The following is a 23057-nucleotide window of genomic DNA, read 5'->3' as shown; positions in this document are numbered from 1 at the left end:
TGGTGATGAGAAATGGGTTCTCTATAAAAATGTCAGGTGCCAAAGACAGTGAGTAGGGAAAGGAGAAACACCGACACCCTAGGCTAAAAAAGGTCTTCACCCACGTAAGGTGTTGTTATCTGTTTAGTGGGATATGAAAGCTTTAGTCCACTTTGAATTTTTAAACCCAAACTAAACGATAACAAAGGAGATCTAGTGCAAGCAGCTTGAGCAGCTTAAATGAGCACTAGAAGAAAAATGATCATCTTTGGTTTCAAAACGAAAGGTGCTCTTCCATCAGGATAATGCTTGGCCACATACAGCGAGGATGACATTCCAAAGGCCAGAGCAGTTTGGATAGGAAATGATGCCCCACCCACCATATTCACTGGATATTGCCCCAGCTAATTATCATTTATTCTGCAGTCTTCAAAATCATTTGAGTGGAAAAAATATGAATTCTGTAATTGAGGTCAGAACAGTACTGGAGGAGTATTTTTCATCACAGACAAGTGAATTTTAGAAGTAGGGCCTTGCAAGTCTACCAGATAAATGGAAGGGCATTGTAGAAAATGTAGGAATGTATATTTTAGATTAAAAAAGAAGTTTGTCTTAATTTTGAAAAATAAAAGAAGTATAAAAAAACTGCATTATTTATGGGATGACCTAATAACTACTGTAATGGATTGACAATTTTCATTAGAATGCGTGTGCCAAATTTCATTATCCTACCTTGTGTTTATTATGAATAATCAAGAAATATCAATGGGTAAATCTTTCTGGGATACCCTGTACAATATACTAGGGTGAGTCAAAAATTGGAAGCACTCTTGTTTCTGTAATTTATTAAAACTGAAAGCAGGGATTGAACAATTGGACCATTTTTCAACACAGTTGATATATTGACTAATTTTGTATGACTTAATAATGTATGGACTAATTATAAATGGTCTAATCATACATGGTCTAATTATCTATGAGCTATGTTTTCTGATATTCTTTTTTTTTTCTTTTTTATTTTCAGGATTTTCTTGCTTTGGAATTGGTCGATAACTACGTTGTAATGAAATATAATCTGGGATCTGGCATAACAACTGTTAAAAACCAATTATTTGTTCAACCAAATGTTTGGCACTATATTGAAGCTAAAAGGTTAATTTTTGTACATCATTTGATATAAATAATTATTATTGTATTCTCCTGTTGAGGGCATATCATTTGATATGGTTACTATTGTATTGTATTGGACAAGTTTCATAGCATCTTGACACTTATTGCAGTTTTTCTTGATCCTGTATACATAGCAACAGAATTAATTTTTGTATGTCTTGTACTTTTGGCATGTATTGTACTGTTGGATGCTATTCCTATGACCAACCACTCTGCAGTGTTGACCCAATAGGTTTTATCATGCTACCAGTTGCAGAGTGTGTCTGCAGCAAGACTAAAGCTTCCTCTATTATACATCAACAGTTTTAATTAGAAATTAGGTTCTCCAAGACAGGTGCTGATTGCACTAAGACTTGCAGAATTCGCTTTTTATTTATTTTGATCTTACTAAATTCTTGGATCAAACCCAACTTAGATATTTTGTTTTTAGAAGTGTCAAACGTGTATTGTATTATACAGACAAGAAGGTAATATTTCGAATGCTGTATAGCCATGAAAACATAAAAAAGATTAGGTATTACTACCCTTATAAGGCAGAAAAAAGTTGTCAACAGACAGCCACAGGACTCAAACCTGCACCTCTCAGATACCAGCTGAGTACTCTACCATTAAGCTAAGCTGCCCATTGACAACAATCTCCATCAAATTAAGTTAAATACATAGCGTTTTCAGAATGTAACAACAACATATGTAAACAAACTTTTGTTTTGTTTGTAATAATACCCAATTTTTCTGCTGTTTTCACAGTTATACTGCATTCAAAATGTTACCTTCTCCATATGATACCAAATGTGATATATTTTTGTCTTTCTGAGTTTCAAACCATCTCACTCAAGTTCCCCAGTTTAGGATCATGACCTTACTATATATTACCATAAAAGGCGGCGAGCTGGCAGAAACGTTAGCACGCCAGGCGAAATGCTTTGTGGTATTTCGTCTGTCGTTACGTTCTGAGTTCAAATTCCGCCGAGGTCGACTTTGCCTTTCATCCTTCCGGGGTCGATAAATAAAGTACCAGTTTCGCACCGGGGTTGATGTAATCGGCTTAATCCGTTTGTCTATCCTTGTTTGTCCCCTCTATGTTTAGCCCCTTGTGGGTAATAGAGAAATATATATATTACCATAAAAGGCATTAATGCTTACATGGATATGATTTAGCTAATCAGATTGGTGGATGTATAATCATACAAAGGGGTGCTTAAATGTTCCTGGCTTTGGGTAAAAGAAAATACAGGAGGATTAGTTAATTATGATTTTATTCAACATATTCCCCTCTCATATTCACACACTTATTGCAGCAGTCCTTCAGTTTTTCTAAGCCCTGTAAAAGAAATCGGAAGGTTGGACCTTTTGCAATGCCCTTAAAGCCAGGAACTTTTTAACACACTATCATATAAACAGTAGACTTGAAAGTAAGTTCTGTGAATTTGAAGCCTTTGAGGGGTCAGTTTTTCGAAGCCCTGTAAAAGGAGTTGAAAGGTTGGAAGGTACGAAGACTAAAAGGAGCAGCACATATGCTAGGACACAACAACCTCCTAAGCAAACTGAGTGCAGATATGAGTAGCATATGGGAACTGGTATTAAGGAAGGATAGGAAAATATTAGATTTATAATCCTTAAGATTCACTCAATAATCTTAAATACTCTTAAAGCCAGGGAACTTTTCAGCACCCCCTTGTAAGTGTATAAAAAGTTTTCCATTTCCTGACCACCAAATTCCACTTACATTACTGAGTCAGCATGAGACTATGGTGGAAAGCATTTTCTTTTCTTTCTTTTTTTTGGGGTGGGGGGGTTCAAGCTGCCTTGAAATCTAATTCAGAATCACCATGCTGTATCTGTCAAATTTTATATAATTAAATTTCATTTTATTTGTTTTTATTAATATTCCTTTTGAACTTTTCTGTCTTAATATTCTTTTCTAAAATGTTGCAGTAATGCCATTTTGTTTATCTTTTCCCGTTTTTCACTTTGCAGAACTGGTTCATCGGTTGAACTTCTTGTATCAAATGGAAACAAATCAGAAGTTGCAACAGACAAGTCTAACAGTGCCTTTTCTTTGTTGGAACTCAATCCTGAAACAACCCACTTTTATATCGGAGGTTACCCATTCAATATGAATAATAGGGTAAATAAAAATGGTTTCAAATTTTGGCACAAGGCCAGCAATTTCAGGGGAAGACGCTAGTCAATTACATTGACTCCAGTGTTTAACTGGTACTTATTTTATCGACCTTGAAAAGATAAAAGGCAAAGTTGACCTTGGTGGAGTTTGAACTCAAAATAAAGAAAAACAAAATGCCGCTAAACATTTTGCCTGGCATGCTAATGATTGTGCCAGCTTGCCACTTTCTATTATCAGAGGTGTGGTGGTGTCACATCTGCTTTGTGGGTGCTGTGAAAACGTTGAAATGATGCCACAGGAGGCAATTTAGCAAGGGAATTATGAAGAATTATGTCCTTACCCCTCAAACTTTGAGTGAATTTGTGATGCAGCAAAGGTGGGGTGAGTTAATATGTGTGTAGAGAGAGTTGAAGGGATTGATATGTTTGCAAGGTTAATATTTGTATAGTGGATTTTTATTGGAGACATTTAACCCCCTTGTGTGGGTGCATTATGTGTATGTATCTGTGTGTATAGTTTGGCCAAAACTTTGCTGGGTTCTCAAAATATGTGGTGAAAGACCTAACGTTTATAATTATGATGGAGCCTGTAGGTAAGCCATAATGTGGGAGTGAGCTAAATATTTGTCTCCTGCTTTATAGGTAGATGCCTGGGTGAAAAAAATGTTTAAAAGATTCTTTGCTCAGCTAGCAAAGCCTGCACTTCCAGCTACTGTTAAAATAAGGCTTGAGTTTTTCCATGATTTTCCACTTGATGTTGAAAAACCATGGCACTTTCCTTCAATGGTTGTATATGCCTAGCGAGGGCTGTGACATTGTATCTCTCCTGGATATTAAAGGAGGACTAATAGATGTACAGTCTGATCCTGAAAGGATCTTCTGTTACACCCACATACTACTCCTTGTTTGACTGCCCACTTGGGTCCTTTGATGATTGTCTCTTTGTTGTAGTGGTTGTTAAGGGAGCATGTCGTGTTGTTTCTGCATAAGCACTCTGTCTTAGGTGTGGGCCTACCTTCTAATATTTTCTTTATACTAGATGCACAGCTAAAAGAATCTCTTAAAGTGTGCCTATTAAATATTTTACAGAACTTATTCATATGGGGAAAGTGTTTATCCACTAAGCTGAGGAAGATCTTATCTACACAAGTTTTTATGCTTAGGGAGAAGTGGAGTGTGAACCTCAATACTTTCCAGTGGTGTATTCTTTGCTTGATGTTTTAGGCACTGAGTAATCCCTCTCCTTACACTGAATGGATGGTGGGAATTGAAATAGAGGTATCATCCAGTGAAGGTCGGCTTGCGGTATACGGATGTCCTGAATCCATATTTCATGCGTGTTATTAATAGGTCCACGAATGCTAGCTGATTGTCTTTATCCTTTTCCATTGTGAACTGTATGGATGACTTTGAGTTCACATAATCTAACAGCACTTGGACATTTTCCTGGTAGAGCCAGAGTATAAAGGTGTCATCAACATATCACAGCCATAGGGTTGGTTTTAGTGGTGTTGATCCTAAAGCCAAATTCTCAAAGTATTCCAAGTATATATTGGCTTTGAGAATTTGGCTTTAGGATCAACACCACTAAAACCAACCCTATGGCTGCAATATGCTGATGACATCTTTATGCTCTGGCCCCACTAGGAAGATATCCAAGTGCTGTTAGATTATGTGAACTCAATAAAGCCATCCATACAGTTCACAATGGAAAAGGAAATAACACACACCAAGTATGGATTCAGGGCATCCGTATACCGCAAGCCGACCTTCACTGTGCGATACCTCAACTTCAATTCCCACCATCTATACAGTGTAAAGAGAGGGTCTGCTCAGTGCCTGAAACATCGAGCAAAGAATATAAGTAGCAATCGCGATACACACCATGAAGAAATGATCAAGCTCAGTAACAATCTATTAAGCAACAACTACCCCAAAAACATACTATCCACTCCAATTATGAAGAAAAAAGAGGATGAAACCAATAAACTGTCCACATTCTGTCTACCCTATGTGAAAGGACTCTCCAAAAAGATAAAAAAAGATATGCAGCCCATATGACATCAGGACAGTATTCAAGAGTAATACAACACTTCGCAAATATCTCCTGCGAGTAAAACTACCAATAGAAGAGAATATGACCAAAGACTGCATGTACTCCATCCCATGCAGCTGTGGTAGGTTATACAAAGGTGAAACATGCTGCCCCCTCAAAATAAGGGTAGATGAACATCACAAAGCTGAGACAAGGAGATATTGATAAATCGGGTATAGCTGATCATGTATGGAAAAATGGAGACCACCTCCCCTTGTGGGATGACATTAAAATAATAGACAGAGAACACCACTGGAAAATACGAAGACTAAAAGGAGCAGCACATATGCTAGGACACAACAACCTCCTAAGCAGACCGAGTGCAGATATGAGTAGCATATGGGAACTGGTATTAAGGAAGGATAGGGAAATATTTATAATCCCTAAGATTCACTCCATAATTGCCCACGGGCATATAGCGTAGTGGTTAAGAATGCAGGCTACTGACCCCAAGATCCCCAGTTTGATTCCAGACAGTGACCTGAATAATAATGATAATAATAATAATAATGATGATAATGATAATAATTATAATAATAATAATAATAATAATAATAATAATAATAATAATAATAGTAACATCGAAAAATACCTTAGGAATGAGAACCCAGGTTTGAAATTTCTCCAAGACACCTGATGAAGGCTGGAGGGTATATCAGCCGAAACATTGTGTTAACAACAAACAAGATGAGGACAAATATCTGTCAAATGTAAATAATGTACATAATTCCTCATCTCTTAAATATAGTACTGAATGAAACTAACACTGGCTTGTCAGTCGGTGGTGGTGGACAAACACAAAGACACAAAACCTAATTAGAAATTATTATTATCACTTTTTCTTTTTTCTATTTACAGATTCCCTCCAGTGTTACCCGAAATAGATACCATGGAGCAATAGAAGGTTTCACGTTCAATGATTACATCTTAGGGCTGTGGAACTTTGCTTTTGGAGAAAATAATTTTGCAGGATTCCGCAATAGGTATTTACTCTTTTTACTCTTTTACTCTTTTACTTGTTTCAGTCATTTGACTGCGGCCATGCTGGAGCACCGCCTTTAGTCGAGCAAATCGACCCCAGGACTTATTCTTTGTAAGCCTAGTACTTATTCTATCGGTCTGTTTTGCCGAACCGCTAAGTTACGGGGACATGAACACACCAGCATCGGTAGTCAAGCGATGTTGGGAGGACAAACCCAGACACACAAACACATGCATATATATATACATATATGTATATACATATACACGACAGGCTTCTTTCAGTTTCCGTCTACCAATCCACTCACAAGGCTTTGGTCGGCCCGAGGCTATAGTAGAAGACACTTGCCCAAAGTGCTGCGCAGTGGGACTGAACCCAGAACCATGTGGTTGGTAAGCAAGCTACTTACCACACATCCACTCCTGCGCCTATTTGAATCTTTCTATGAATTAACTATTTTCTACATTTCCTTCAATATTTTGCTCTGCATTATTATTATTACTATTATCATCATTGCCACTGCTACCATGCTGTTGTTGTTGTTGAGGTAGTGAGCTGGTAGATTCGTTAGCACACTACTAAATGCTTAGTGGCATTTCTTCTGGCACTACTTTCTTAGTTCAAATTACACCAAGGTTAGTTTTGCCTTTTATCCTTTTAGGATCCATGAAATAAGTACCAGTTGAGCCTGGGGTTGATGTAAATTACCATTTCCCTTCCCACCAAAATTTCAGGTTTTGTGCTTCTAATAGAAAGGATTATTATTATTATTATTATTTTTCCTTCTTTCTTCAAATATTATTATTGTTGTTGTTGTTGCTGTTGTCGTCGTCGTTGGTGGCGGCAGCGTCGTTGTCATTACTACTACTACTACTACTACTACTACTACTATTATTATTATCATTATTATTATTATTATTATTATTATTATTAAGGCTGTGAGCTGGCAGAATTGTTAGCATGCTGGATGAAATACTTAGTATTTTGCCCGTCGCTATGTTCTGAGTTCAAATTCCACCGAGGTTGACTTTGCTTTTCATCTTTTTGGGGTTGATAAATTAAGTAGCAGTGAAACACTGGAGTTGATGTAATTGACCAGTCTCTTCCCTGCAAATTTCAGACCTTGTGCCTTTAGTGAAAATTATTATTATTATTATTATTATTATTATTATTATTATCGTTTTTTAGTGCTTGCCACCAAAGTGACACGGGTACAAATATACAAAGCCCAATATACCCATCTGACTAGGCATCTGATTAGGGACCACCAGGCACATGCATCACACCATATATGTGTGATATGGTGATAAGATATCATGATAAACAGTGCATGACCTTGCAGTGGTATAACCAGTTGAACATGTCCTTTAGTGGATCATGAGCAGAAGTAGTAGGGGAGGGCGTATCATTGCCACGTGTTGAGAAGAATTCTATGGGGTTCGAGTAATTCACCTCTGGAAACATGGTTGTTTTGTTCAACATCCTTAAACAACTCTTATTCAGAACCTTTTGAGCAGGTTGGGCTACTCAACCTGAAGAAAATTCTAACTGGGCCCAACCTGCAAGATCATGCCCTGTTTATCTTGATATGAGAACACCATGTTGCACACATATGGTTGTGATCCATGTGCCTGGTGTACCCTTATCGGACGGGTAGTCATAATGGGTATGCTGGACTTCGTATATTTTATCCCAGTGTCATTTCGATGGCATGCATGGCTCTCTCACTCAATAATAATAATGATAATAATAACAATGATAATAATAATAATAATAAGAAGAAGAAGAAGGAGAAGGAGGAGGAGGATAATGATAATGACAACGACAACGACAATGATAATAATAATGACAATAATAATAGTTTCATATTTTGGCGCAAGACTAGCAGTTTTCAGGGGAGGGAGTTAGTGAATACCATCAATCCCAGTACTTTATTGGTACTTTATTTCGTGTCAGGGCAACTGATACCAGGACAACTCATTCCTGGGCATCTCATATCAAACAACTCATACCTGGACAATTGATAACAGGACAACTCATAACAGGTATAAAGTGATAAAGATTTAGTTTTGAAAGAAAAATCAAGTAAGAATAAAATAATTGCACACACCACATATATGCATACCACACAGACACACACACACAAATACACACACACACATACACACACACACAAATACACACCACACACACATACACACAAATACACACACACAAATACGCACGCAAATATGCACCATACATACACATATTACATACTCACACACACACACACCACATACATACACACACCACATACACACATACCACATGCACACAAATACACATCACATATACATGCACACACACACACACATACATCCATACGCACACATGATACACACAAATACATACTACATACAAATAAATACCACACACACACACATACCACACACACACACACACACACAAATACACACTCATACATACACCACACACACACATACATACACAGACCACATGCACACACATACACACAAATACACACACACAAATACGCACGCAAATATGCACCATACATACACATATTACATACTCACACACACACACACCACATACATACACACACCACATACACACATACCACATGCACACAAATACACATCACATATACATGCACACACACACACACATACATCCATACGCACACATGATACACACAAATACATACTACATACAAATAAATACCACACACACACACATACCACACACACACACACACACACAAATACACACTCATACATACACCACACACACACATACATACACAGACCACATGCACACACAAAAATACACAACTACGTGCACACAAACACACACACACATGCACCCACATATACACACACACACACCACACACACACCACACACATACAAAATTTCTTTCAAAATTTTATCTTTTTCATGTTATACTTGTTATCAGTTGTCCTAGATATCAATTGTCCAGGTATGAGCTGTCCTGGTATCAATTACCCTAGAACCACTTTATTTTATGGATGAAAAGATAAGTTGACTATGGCAGAATCTAAGCTTGGAATATAAAGAGTAGGAATGAATATCACTAAGCATTTTGTCTGATGTGGTAAACACTCTGCCAGTTCACCACTTTCTGTGTAATAATAGTAATATTATATAATAATAATAATAATACTCATCGTTTAACGTCTGCTTTCCATGCTAGCAGGGGTTGGACGATTTGACTGAGGGCTGGCGAACCAGATGGCTGCACCAGGCTCCAATCTTGATCTGACAGAGTTTCTACAGCTGGATGCTCTTCCTAATGCCAACCACTCAGAGAGTGTAGTGGGTGCTTTTACATGCCACCAGCATGGGGGCTAGTCAGGTGGTAGTGGCAATGACCTCACTTGAATCTTTTTATACATGCCACTGGCACGGAAGCCAGTTAGCCGCTTTGGCAACTATCACACTTGGATGGTGCTTTTAGCACCCTACTAGCATGGGGCACAAGTGCCAGTAAGGCAATGTTGGTAACGATCACACTTGAATGGTGCCTTTTATGTGCCACTGGCACAGAAGCCTGTTAGCCACTCTGTCAACGATCACACTCATATGGTGCTCTTTGCACCCTGCTAGCACGGATGCCAGTTGTCGAATTTGATTTTGATTTCACTTGCCTCAATAGGTCTTTGCAAGCAGAGTTTAGTGTCCAAAGAAGGAAAAGGTATGCATAAGTGGGCTGGTTACGCCCCTGGTATAGGCCACGAGATTATTATTATTATTATACAGAATAATAATAATATTCTTTATAATAATATACAGAATATTATCATTTGGTAAATAGAAACTGAAAGAAGCCTATCGTGTGTGTGTGCGTGTGCCCTTGTCTTGACTTCATGTGATGATTGTAAGTGAGCAACTCTGTCATACCTGCATTATTGTTCATTTCCAGTCTTCCAAGGAAAGCATATTTGGCCATATTTGGCCATTGTCTTGCTTGGAATCAAGTGAGAGTTGGAGGCTATAGAAAATTTGTTTTAACAAATTCTGTCTGATCCATACAAGCATGAAAATGTGGCTGTTGTTGATGAGGAGGAGGATTTAATGTGCTGAAAAAATTGTGTTGTGACCTTAAACTGAGACTTAAACTCAATTCAACTGAAAACCTTGCATTTTTGTCATTAATCTATTTACATTCTTTTCTATTTTGTATTCCTGCAGAAAAGTATCTGCAACTACTGTAAACGATGGTTATCGCTTTGATGGGAGAAGTTATGCCAAACTGAAAGTTCAGCCAACTTTTTCATCTAGATTTGCAATATCAATGGAATTTAAAACCTCTAAACCAAATGGCTTGTTGATGTTGATGTATCATAACAGTGAGACTGATTTTGCTTCACTTCACCTTGAAGATGGTCACCTGGTCTACCAGTATGAATTAGGTAGTGGACGTCTTGTTCTGAGAACTAACAACACTTTTAATGATGGAAAATGGCACAGTGTAAAGGTCAGCAGGAGAAAACAGCAGGGTTTGATAAAATGTGATTCAGTGCGTAAGTATAAATGCTTTCTCTCTCTATGTCTCTCTCCATCCATCCATCCATCTTTCTTTTTTTCTTTCTCTGAATTTCAACTTTTAGCCTAGGTAAGATCCGAGATATTCATTAAAAATCATTTTAGCAGAATTAACATTTTAGCATTTAAACTAGCCATATCAGGCTGTTTTACCTTCAGATCAGCTAGATTTTTGCCTTTCACACCTACCCTACAATGTCATTCTAAAAATACACAATTGCATCATTGAAAACTCAAAGCTGAGACAGTGCATGATCATTTAAAACAATGCAAATAAATATTAGTTTTGAGAAAGTAATTTGAATTTGAAAGGGTTACAGTCTACTTATTTTATCTTACGATTGATGAAGAATCAGATTATTGGTTACAAGACTCCCATGAGTCAAGAACTAGTTAATTGCATTTCTGAGAGTCAGAGTGTTTGTAATTTGTGTGTGTGTATATACAGTAATCCCTTATCATATCGTGGTTCACCTATCACGGTTTATTATTCAAGCTTATGTCGATTCTTCCACGGTGTGGTTTTGCATTTTTAATAAACTAAATATATACAAATTATAAAAATAATAAAGAAAATATTCAGTACAGTACTGTTTCTACTTCACTGATATTTTTTTTCACCTATCACGGGTGTTTTTGGAACGTAACACCTGCAATAGTCAAGGGATTACTGTGTGTGTGTATATATATGTATCTATATATATATATATATGTATATATATATATATATATATATATATAATATATATATATATATATATATACATATATATATTTATTGATAAAAACGGTAATATAACAAAAGAAAGAAAGAGACCTAGATATTATGTAAATAGAGGAATTAATCTGTAAATGTGTAGGCATGAACAGGCGCACTTATGCGAATACTATGAACTTTTTACTCCCTTACTTAGCGGTCATTCGAATAGCTCTTTTGTCTTAATAACGGTCAATCACACAGTAATTTCCCTTTGTATAATGGTAATTTTTCATAGCGTTTTTCCAATGGTCAGATAACTGAAGAGATGGCAGCATGGATTTCCACCTCAGCATCCGAAACTCGGAGTTTTATCATGGCTACAGAATAATTGTCACATATTACATTTACAGATATATATATATATATATATGTATATATGTATCAAAAGAAAAACAGGATGCAAAGGATTTTGCGATACATATGTTTCGGGCTTTATTGAACAACTTATATCAATGCATAATTGATATAACAGGTGGATCAAGAGCCTTCTTCAGCCGCGTACAATTACCACACCAAAGACATGTATCACATTATAACAGGTTTGAGAAAAAGTTTGAGAAAAAAACCGAGTATCATTGGGAAAGTAAATCCTCATAGTCGTACATGGTATTGCGAGACTCCAAAACAAATCGTCCATACCGTTTTTATATATATATATATTATATATATATATATATATATATATATTATATATATATATATATATTGTTGTGGATTCTCCTGTCTTAAGATAATGGATGAGGATTCTGCAATTTCTTTTGATCAAGCTATACAGATGATTGTTTTTTGTGATCAAATATTTATGCTGCACATTAGCTCAATCCCTCCATCAGATTGACATTGCCTGAACATGTTGTGCCATATGTCAGGTGTCAAAGTGATCACAAAGCAACATGAGATGAAGTGTTTTGCTCAAGAACACAACACACCGACCAGTCTAGGAATTGAAACCACAATTTCATGATTGCAAGTGCAACACCTTAACCACTAGGCCATGCACCCTTATATGCGCCTTCAGCCATTTGAGTTTGGTGAGTCACCTATACTGCTAAGCACTTTATAGATGCAAAACCAATGGTCATTTTATGACTAGCCATAATGTTTTAGAGTGTGCTTCTTTTTCGGATATATGAACTACTAATGAAGATACATACATACGTACATATCATCAAGAATGATGATACACACACACACACACACACACACCATGATCATCATTATCATTTAAGATCTTTTTTCATGTTGGCGTGATCGCTTTAACCTTTTTATTAACACATTTCTAAAATACACTGCCTTTATTTCAATTTATTTTAAAATAATGAAGAATTTAGTAAAATAACTTTGTCACCATTAAGCTGATGTTTGGAACATAAATTAACGTAGAATTTTTGATGACAGATTTTAATTTAGTTCACTTCTAAAACAGGAAATCACAGAATCAGGAGTGGTTTCAGGCAGGTTATCAAAAGTGTTATAACCGAAATGTCCATCTTTTTTCAGTTTATACTGGGAATTCTCCTGGAAATATGAACAGGCTGTCAGTAAACGAGTTCTATGTTGGTGGATATACAGTACTACCTCCAAAGTAAGGACACCTTTAATAATTTTTCATGTTCCCAAACCTGCCCCACATCAAACAGGAATACCAAATAAGCAATTATTATTTCTGTTTTTTTTTTTATTTCCCTGTTCTTATTATACAGTGTCTAATTGTAAAATTGCCATCATTATCATCATCACCCCATAATTATTCCCCATCATCATCACTCTCCAGCTTGTTTTCTGTTATCACCGTCTTTATAATTAACACTGTTTTTAAGATTGTTTTAATATTCATTATTCAGTATTTAAACAAATCTGTAATTAAGCATGTGACTTCTCATTTGTTACTTTGTATCCTTTAAGAACACTAATGTCTGCAAGAATCACTACACTACTGCCGCTGCAGCAACAATGACAAAGATGCCAATAACCATTATTTTCAGATGTTCATTTTTAAGCAGACAAATGTCAGCATATTCTGTGGAGTCAGTTCTATCAGAAATGAGATATCACTGGGTTTCTTTGCTTTCTACATCATTCCCATGAAATAATGAATGAGAAATCACATACTGTATTACAGGTATATCCAAATATTGGATAATAAACATAAAAAAATTATTAATAACTAGACTACACATTTATGAAATTTTTACCTTATTTTTAAAGTCATTTTCACTTTAGAATATTTTTTAAATATGCCAAAGAAATGGTATTCACTTGAAAATAATTTTTTAAAAATCAAAATATCATCTGTTTAAAGGAAGCTAAAATATAAATACTTACTCTACAAGCAACTTATATTTTTGAAATATTTCTAAATGATTAAAATATTGTGTTTAACAAAAGCAAAAATAGAAACATTTGCTGTAAAAAAAATCGTATTTTTGGTTGTCGACTCACTGTCTAATAGAAAGATAAGAGTTACTTCTCTTTCAGGATGAAGATTATATGCAGAAAATTTCCCATTATGCACCATTTTGGGTATTTATACCCCCAAAATCTCTAATATCTCGAAAACCACTTTACCAATTTACGCAAAACTTGTTTCATACCGTTCGTATTAACATTTCAGGGTAATTCAAAGTATTTTCCCATTATGTGCCAGTTTGGCTGAGTAACATTGCAAGCAAACATGATTCAAACTGATTTTTTTTGTATTAAAGATAGACATTGATGGTGATAATAGAAACAATGCGCTGGATGACAACAATGAAAACGATGGTATTGATTATTATGATGGTGGTGATGGTATTGATGACGATGATGACAATAATGGTAGTGATGAATATCATGATGATGAAGGTGGAATTGATGATGGTCATAATGATAGTGTTGATGATGATGATGAAGTAATGATGATGGTGATGATAATGATAACGATGATAGTAATTATGGTTATGAAGGCACATGACTCAGTGGTTAGAGCGTTGGGTTCACAATCATAAGGTAGTGGGTTTGATTCCTAGACTGGGCTATGTGTTGTCCTTGAGTAAGACACTTTATTTCACATTGCCCCAGTTCACTCAGCTGTAGAAATGAGTTGCAGCATCACTGATGTCAAGCTGTATTGGCCTTTGCTTTTTCCTTGGATAACATTGGTGGCATGGAGAGAGAAGGTTGGTATACATGGGCAACCGCTGGTCTTCCATAAATAACCATGCCCAGATTTGTGCCTTGGAGAGTAACTTTCTAGTTGCAGTCCCATGGTCATTCATAACCGAAGGAGGTCTTTCTTTTAATTATGGTTATGGTTGTCTTCCATGGGTTGGACCATTTTTTTCCACCCATGATGTTGAACATAGATTTAGCTATAAGGTTAAAATTTTTGCTTTGCAATTATGTAGTCTTGCATTCAATCCATGCCTATGCTCGTTTTCACACAAGTAGGATGGAGGTCAGCATGCATAACATTTTACAGGGACAACAATATTGGTGGAAGGGAGAGCAGTGCCCATGACACTTTACAGAACCTCCATCACTGATAGAAGAGAGGGGTGAAGGTATCCGCAGACTGGAGACATATTGGATCAAGATGAAGATGTTCAAGAAGGTCGGGGGTGGGGGTGGTAAAGCAAGTGAAATGCGAAGTTGTGTCTGTCCTGCTGATGCTAATGTAAACAATGAAACTACAAGTCTGCCTATAAAGACCCAGTCTTCGGCAGCATGAAAAGGTAATGCTAAAAAACTGGCAGCATCGTGTTAAGGCTGTTGTTGTTTCATTCTCAAAATCACCACCATCATATAATCACAACCACCATCATCATAACCATCACCACAACCACCACCATAACCACTACCATCATACACACCACCACCATAACCATCACAACAGTCATCTCTACCACTTTCATTATCACCATCACAGCCCTCAACACCATCACTGCTGTTATCACTACCACCATCATTGCCACTGTCATAACATCACTATCTCTCCACCCCACCACCATCACCACTACACTTTTATGTATGTTTTCTAGCCATTCTTTAATGCTATTTGTATTAATATTACTGTAAACAAAGGAACATTCATCCATTTTATTAATGATTTTACTTTTCTTGTTTTTCTCCATTGCAGTATTTTAATTCAAAAGTGAGTGTTTTGGTTTTTTCCCTCACCATATTGGTTTAGGTGTTGCCTAATTACATCTATCTAGTGTCTAGCCAGCTATCTGTCTGTCTACTACCTATCTATTGCTTGATCTATCAGTCTTGCTAGCTAGCTAGCTAGCTGAATTGATAGGCAGCTAGATAGATGGTTGCTGTTTCTCCATCTCTCTCCCTATCTCTATTCATCTACCTATGTATTTATCTAGCTTTTTATCTATTAGTTTATCTATTAGTCTATCTATCTATCTATCTATCTATCTATCTATCTATCTATCTATCTATCTATCTATCTATCTATCTATCTATCTATATCTATCTATCTATTTATCTACCTACCTACCTATATATCTATCCCTCTTTCCACCCATCTGTCCATCTCTTTCTCCCTATCTTTGTAGCTACCCATCTGTCTACCTCTGTCTGCCTGTCTCTCTCTCTCTCTCTCTCTCTCTCTATCTCTCTCCATCTCTCTTTGTTTCTATCTTATTCCTTTCCATTTCTCTCAACCCCTTTACCTTGGCTCACCCCAACTTGTCAGTGGTAAAATGGGCTGCCTACTTTTCAGACCTGTTTTCTTCTTTGCCATTATTGCAGCTCTGCACTGTTGCTTCACACGCTCTTTGTTTAAAATTTCTAAAAATTCTGGGGTTTTTCTTTTTCACTTTGGTACACAATCAAGAAATAATCATGACAGTGTGGATCATCAAGACTTAGTGACCAAAGCCTTGTGAGTAGATTTGGTAGACAAAAACTGAAAGAAGCCTGTCATATATATATATATATTATATATATATATATATATATATATATATATATATATATATATATATATATATATATATATATACATATATATATATAATCCAAATAAATAAAAAGGATATCCAAGGTAGTGTAGTACAATTGTTTCATGCCACCTCATTTTATTAAACACTGTAAGTATTACATCAGTTTTAAAATGTTGAGCAATCTTCAGCCACATATAGAATTTTTCAATTAAACGGACAATGCACATTCTTATACTTATTTCATTTGCCAACATTACAAAGAGGATAGATATATGAAGTGGTATGAAACAATTGTACTACACTACCTTGGATATCCTTGTTGCTTATTTGGATTTTTATCACCCCATTTGATTTATATGGATAATACCATACAAAATTCTGGTGCCTTTAACCATATTCATCTGAATCTAAATTTTGCTGAACTTATATATATATATTATATATATAATATATATATATATATATATGTTTATATTTAATGTAGGATAAAATTTTTTTTGAAAAAAATTTTATCAATGGCCAGCATATTAAAAAATACCTTTAAAGGTTAAAATTATAAACAACTTATAAATAAGGGCAAACGAAAAAATTTCTAATGCCAAATATGCCGAAAATTGGACATATTGTCCATTACCATATAATTTTTCACAATACGCATGCTACTCGAAAAAAAAAAAAAAAAAGCCGACAGAAATTTCTAAAAAATTCCATTATTACCATATCGGACCGATTTCAGGGTTCTCACGAACTAACCCTGAAATCGGTCCGATATGGTAATAATGGAATTTTTAAGAAATTTCTGTCGGCTTTTTTTTCGAGTAGCATGCGTATTGTAAAAAATTATATGGTAATGGACAATATATCCAATTTTCGGCATATTTGGCATTAGAAATTTTTTCGTTTGCTCTTATTTATAAGTTATATATATTTATGTGTCTGTGTTTGACCCCACCCTTCACTGCTTGATAGCTGTTGTTGGTGTGTTTACATCCCCATAACTTAGCGATTCAGCAAAAGAGACCGATAGAATAAGTTCTGGGCTTAAAAAATAAGTCCTGGGGTTAATTTGTTTGACTAAAACCCTTCAAAGCAGTGCACCAGTATAGCAACAATCAAATAATTGAAACAAGTAAAAGCAAAAAAATATAAAAAAGACTTCCCCTTACTCAGTAGATTTTAAACTATAAAGGTGCAGGCATGGATGTGTGGTAAAAAGTTTACTTCCAAACCACGTGGTTTCAGGTTCAACTTCCTTGTGTGACACCTTGGGAGGGTGTCTTCTACTATAAACCTTAGTCTGTCTAAAGCTTTTTGAGTGGATTTGGTTGACAAAAACTGAAAAAAGCCCTTTGTACATGTGTGTGTGTGTGTGTGTTTGCATGTTAGTTTCTCCTCACCTTGATTTCCTGTGATGGTTGTAAATATATGTCACCATCATGCAAGTGACATCCCTCATCTCCAATCTTCTGAGAAAAACACATCTAAACATAGGGAATCTTACCTTACTTGGAAACAGGGTGGATTGGTAACAGAAAGAAAATCTGCCTCAACAAATTCTGTCTGACCCATGCAAGCATGGAAAAGTGGACATTAAATGATGATGATGATGTAAGTAGCTGGAGTTATTTAATCCATTTGCAGTGCTAAGCATAAGTTCCCCAAAGAATTACAAATGCTATAAAACCCATCAAAAACTGCTGTCATGAAGAATCTTGCTTCCCAGCCACATGATGTTGGATTCAGTGCTACTGTGTGACATCTTAGGCAAATGTCTTCTTCTATAGCCCAAGACTGATAAAAGCTTTGAGAGTGGATTTCTTTGACGGAAACTGAAAGCCTCTCATGTATATATGAGGGCACATGGCTTAGTGGTTAGGGTGTTGGACTCACGATCGCGAGATCTTGATTTCAATTCCTAGACTGGATGGTGCATTGTGTTCTTGAGCAAAACACTTCATCTCATGTTGTTCTCCAATAACTTTGACACCTGACTCATGGTGTACTGTGCCCCTGTTCAGACAACATCGATTTGGTGGAGAGAGGTAGCTAACATGCAGCACGAATATTTGATCACTATAAACAAATCATTTGTGCAGGTTGTTTGGAAAAAGCTAAACACTCATACATCGTCTTCCACGGGAGATTCTACCATATCATCCTCATCCTTTAATGACCCTTTTTTATGTTGTCATGGGTTGGACAGCTTGACCAGAACTGACAAGTAGGAGAACTGTATGAGATTCCAGTCTGATTTGGTTTGGCTTCTTCTGCTGGATGCCCTTCCTAATGCCAACCACTTTACAGAGTATGCTGGGTATTGTCTATGTTGCACTATTTGGTATGAGTGCCTGCATGGGTGCTATTACATGGAACCAGCACAGGTACTTTTTACTTGGTGCTGGTACAGGTGCTTTTAAGGTGGTGAGCTGGCAGAAATGTTAGCACGCTGGGCGAAATGCTTAGCGGTATTTCATCTGTTGCTACGTTCTGAGTTCAAATTCCGCCAAGGTTGACTTTGCCTTTCATCCTTTCGGGGTTGATTAAATAAGTACCAGTTACGCACTGGAGTTTATGTAATCGATTTAATCCCTTTGTCTGTCCTTGTTTGTCGCCTCTGTGTGTAGCCCCTTGTGGACAGTAAAGAAATAGGTATTTCGTCTGCCGCTACATTCTTAGTTCAAATTCCGCCACGGTCGACTTTGCCTTTCATCCTTTCGGGGTCGATTAAATATGTACCAATTACGCACTGGGGTTGATATAATCGACTTAATCCCTTTGTCTGTCCTTGTTTGTCCCCTCTATGGGCAATAAAGAAATAGGTATAGGTGCTTTTTACATGGCACTGGCACAGAGCTCTTGCAGGCCAATCCTCTTCATCAGGTCATGTCTTCTTGAATAGAGCAAGGTGCCTGATACCCTTTGTCATCTCAGTAAGATTCTGTGTCCTGAGATTATCCTTCAGTACTTCGTTCCATGTCTTCATGGGTCTCCCTCTTTCACAAGTTCCATCCAATTTGAGTGATCAGCACTTCTTTATGGAGCTATCTACATTCATCTGCATAACAAATAACATGTATGTGTGTTTATGTGGACCCTTCTCTTGACATCACATGATGGCTGTAAACAAGTAGTACCGTCATGCATGTAATGTTGTTTCATTTCCAATCTTCTGTGGGAAACATGTCTGGCCATGGGAGAATATTACCTTGCCTGGAAACAGGTATGGGTTAAATGATAGGAAGAGCATCCAGCTATATAAAATCTCCCTCAACAAATTCCATCCAACCCATGCAAGCATGAAAAAGTGGATGTTAAAACAATGATAATGATGACAATGATGATGGCGATGATATTCAGTTATCATATACTCTAATACCTAGTGATACGGATATGAATAAATGTCTTCTACAGTGGTTTTACATCAACTCAAGTATTTTGAGTGAAATTGGCTGATGGAAATTGTGCGGAATCCTGACAGCTGATCTGTCTCTGTGTTTGGGTGGTAGATATATTCTGTCAAGAAGTTTAACATCAGCACCACCTGGGTACCCTTTGGAACCTTTTGTAGAATACACTTAGTTGCAAGTATTTTGCTACATTCATTCTAACTGCAGCATCTCCAAAGTTGAGGTTTTTTCCTCCTCACCATAATTTGAGAACTTGAAAAATGGGTTTTGGTAAGATTTTCCTCTCATTAAACCTTTCTGCTTAAGAAGTGTGACAACTAAACAGATTTAGTTTTGATCCCGTTGAACACCACTTGACCCACAGATCTTCAGTGATAGCTTTTGGTTGATCAGCACCTTGTGGGAGAATTTATAAGAATTTTGAAGAAATCCTTTGGTTCTTCCTCTCTCTCTCTTTATATATATATATATATATATATATAGTGGAGGCATAGTGGTTAGGGCAGCGGACTCGCAGTTGTAGGATCGCGGTTTCAATTCCCAGACGGGGTGTTGTGAGTGTTTATTGAGTGAAAACACCTAGAGCTCCACAAGGCTCTGGCAGGGGGTGGTGGCGATCCCTGCTGTACTCTTTCACCACAACTTTCTCTCACTCTTTCTTCTGTTGGCCTGCTCACTTAGCCAGTGGGGTGGCGTCATTTGAAGACGAAAACAATGCGAAGCACATTGTGACCAGCGATGTGTAGCAACATCTGATAGCCTGGTCAGTCACGGTGATCACAGTGATATATATATATATATATATATATATCACCATCAACAACAACATTTAACATCCTCATGTATGAGTTGGATGGCTTGACAGGAACTGACAAGGCCAGGGGTCACACCAGGTTCCGTAGTCTGTTTTGACTTGGTTTCAAAGGCTGGATGCCCTTTCTAATGCCAACCATTCCACAAAGTGTACTAGGTGCTTTGTACATGACACCATCACCAATGGTTTTTATGTGATCATCATCATATAAAGTCCACTTTTCCATGCTTGCATGCGTTAGATGGAATTTGTTGAGGCAGGTTTTCTCATCATCATTCATCATTGTTCGACCGTAGTCGAGACAATGGAATTTACTATGTTATGCCAGACTTCACAGTCCATTATAGCATTACGGCGGTCCTGTTGCTGGATGCCTGTATCCCTGGAGATTACATCAGGGTAGGAGAGTGTGCGCCCTCTGGTATCACGAGCAGATGGCTTCCAGAGGAGAAAAGTAGAAATTACCTCGTTTTCAGCTCTACAACAATGTCCAGCAAACTGGATTTTTTTACCTTTCACAAGAGATGATACAGGTGGTAATTTCCCATATATTTGTACTTTGGTTGGATGACGCTTCCATGAGAGATGGTTTTCTATGCCTGGGTACCTTTCCTGTTGCCATCCTTCACCTGTTTCCAAGCAGGGTAACATACTCTAAAAGCCAGATATATTTTTCATGGAAGTCTGGAAATGAACATTGCTTGTATAGCAGTGATACTCATTTGCAACCATTACATGATGTCAAGACAAAGATATTTACACACGGTAACATGAAGATGCATGGCTTAGTCGCTAGGATATTCATCTCACGGTCATAAGGTTGTAAGTTCCATTTCTGACAGTGCTTTTTATCCTTCAGCACGACACTTTATTTCACATTGCTCAAGTTCACTTAGCTAGCAAAAATGAGTAGTACCTGTAATTCATATGGGGCCAGCCTTGTCACATTCTGTGTCATGCTGAATCTCCCAGAAAGCCATGTTAAGTGTACACATCTGTAGAGTGCTCAGCCATTTGCAGGGTGGTCTGTTGATTGAACCAACTGCAACCCTTATTATCGTAACCTACAGAGGGCTGATTCTCTCTCTCTCTCTCTCTCTCACACACATGTATGAATGTATATATGATGAGCTTCTTTAATTTCCATCTACCAAATTCTCTCACAAGACTTTCGTCAACCTGAAGCCACAGTGGAAAACACTTGCCCAAGATAATGAACCTGAGACCTTACAAGATATATTAAAATAAATCCCAATACCTATATAAATGAATTAAACACTGAAGACAGTGTCACCACAAATCAATAACAGAAATCATTAAATATATAACATTGAATTAAGTTTAGTTACATGCTTCATACTGTAATCCAAACCCCTCTCTTTTATGAAATTTAAAACAAAAAAAAAACCTCCTTTTCTAATTTCCTTGTTATTCTGCTAAATTCTTTCTCAGGTAATTATTTCTTCCTTTTTTGTGTAATCCAACTTTGGTTTATTCACTTCTTAAGCAACAGTTCTTTTTCTTTTACCTTGCCTCACTTTTCCATTTGATTTTCATAGAATTTACTTTTCAGTGTGTTGCTCTCAAATCTTTGCTTTTGATTCAGTTGCTGATTTCTCTCTTGTTATTTATCTACTTATATATATATAAATATTGCTTCAGACACCTATTCTCTACCCTCTTTTTTACCTTTCCTATCTATCTATCATATATATACACACACACACACATATCTGTATATATTGTTGAAACCACAAGAACTCTATAATCTTTCAAGAGAAAATGGAATAATCCCTGTTTGGAATAGCATCTCTCAAAGCACACACACAAAGCCACAACCAATAGCATGCTCACACTAAACTAAAAAATACATCTTTGATGGAAAACATCAAAGACCTTTGACTTTTTCCATCAAAGTTGGTGGGGGGGTAGGTTCGGCCCATTATTTGGATACTGTTATTTGTGGCTTTGTGTGTGTGCTTCATGATACACTATTCCAAAAGGGAGATATATACCTACAAACATTCATATATATATATGTATATATAGATATATATTGATAGTGTTGCACAGTATATTACTACCCATGTCTTACAATGAGTTGTCAACATGTCGTCATTTGTGTCGTGCTGACTTTGCACTTGACAATATTCGCAACTTTTCAGACATTATGGTCTGTTATATGCCATGACCAGTAATATACTGCTCAACAGATTAA

At 36.7% G+C, this 23057-nt stretch overlaps 1 protein-coding gene across 1 annotated transcript in view; it reads left to right on the top strand.

Moving 5' to 3' along the window:
* Positions 1–23057, top strand: part of LOC115216168 (laminin subunit alpha) — a 94352-nt gene that overhangs the window by 36297 nt on the left and 34998 nt on the right. The window contains exons 14-19 of the mRNA XM_029785366.2: positions 1004–1131; positions 3127–3277; positions 6227–6351; positions 10568–10899; positions 13182–13266; positions 15799–15813. Coding sequence (XP_029641226.1) covers positions 1004–1131; positions 3127–3277; positions 6227–6351; positions 10568–10899; positions 13182–13266; positions 15799–15813 — 836 coding nt within the window. The remainder of the gene's footprint in view (positions 1–1003; positions 1132–3126; positions 3278–6226; positions 6352–10567; positions 10900–13181; positions 13267–15798; positions 15814–23057) is intronic.

The sequence above is a fragment of the Octopus sinensis genome, linkage group LG10, assembly GCF_006345805.1.
Source record: "Octopus sinensis linkage group LG10, ASM634580v1, whole genome shotgun sequence".
NCBI classification, from domain to species: Eukaryota; Metazoa; Mollusca; class Cephalopoda; order Octopoda; family Octopodidae; genus Octopus; species Octopus sinensis.
Note: the sequence above shows the minus strand (reverse complement) of the source record. Positions and strands in the feature narration are given on the sequence as shown.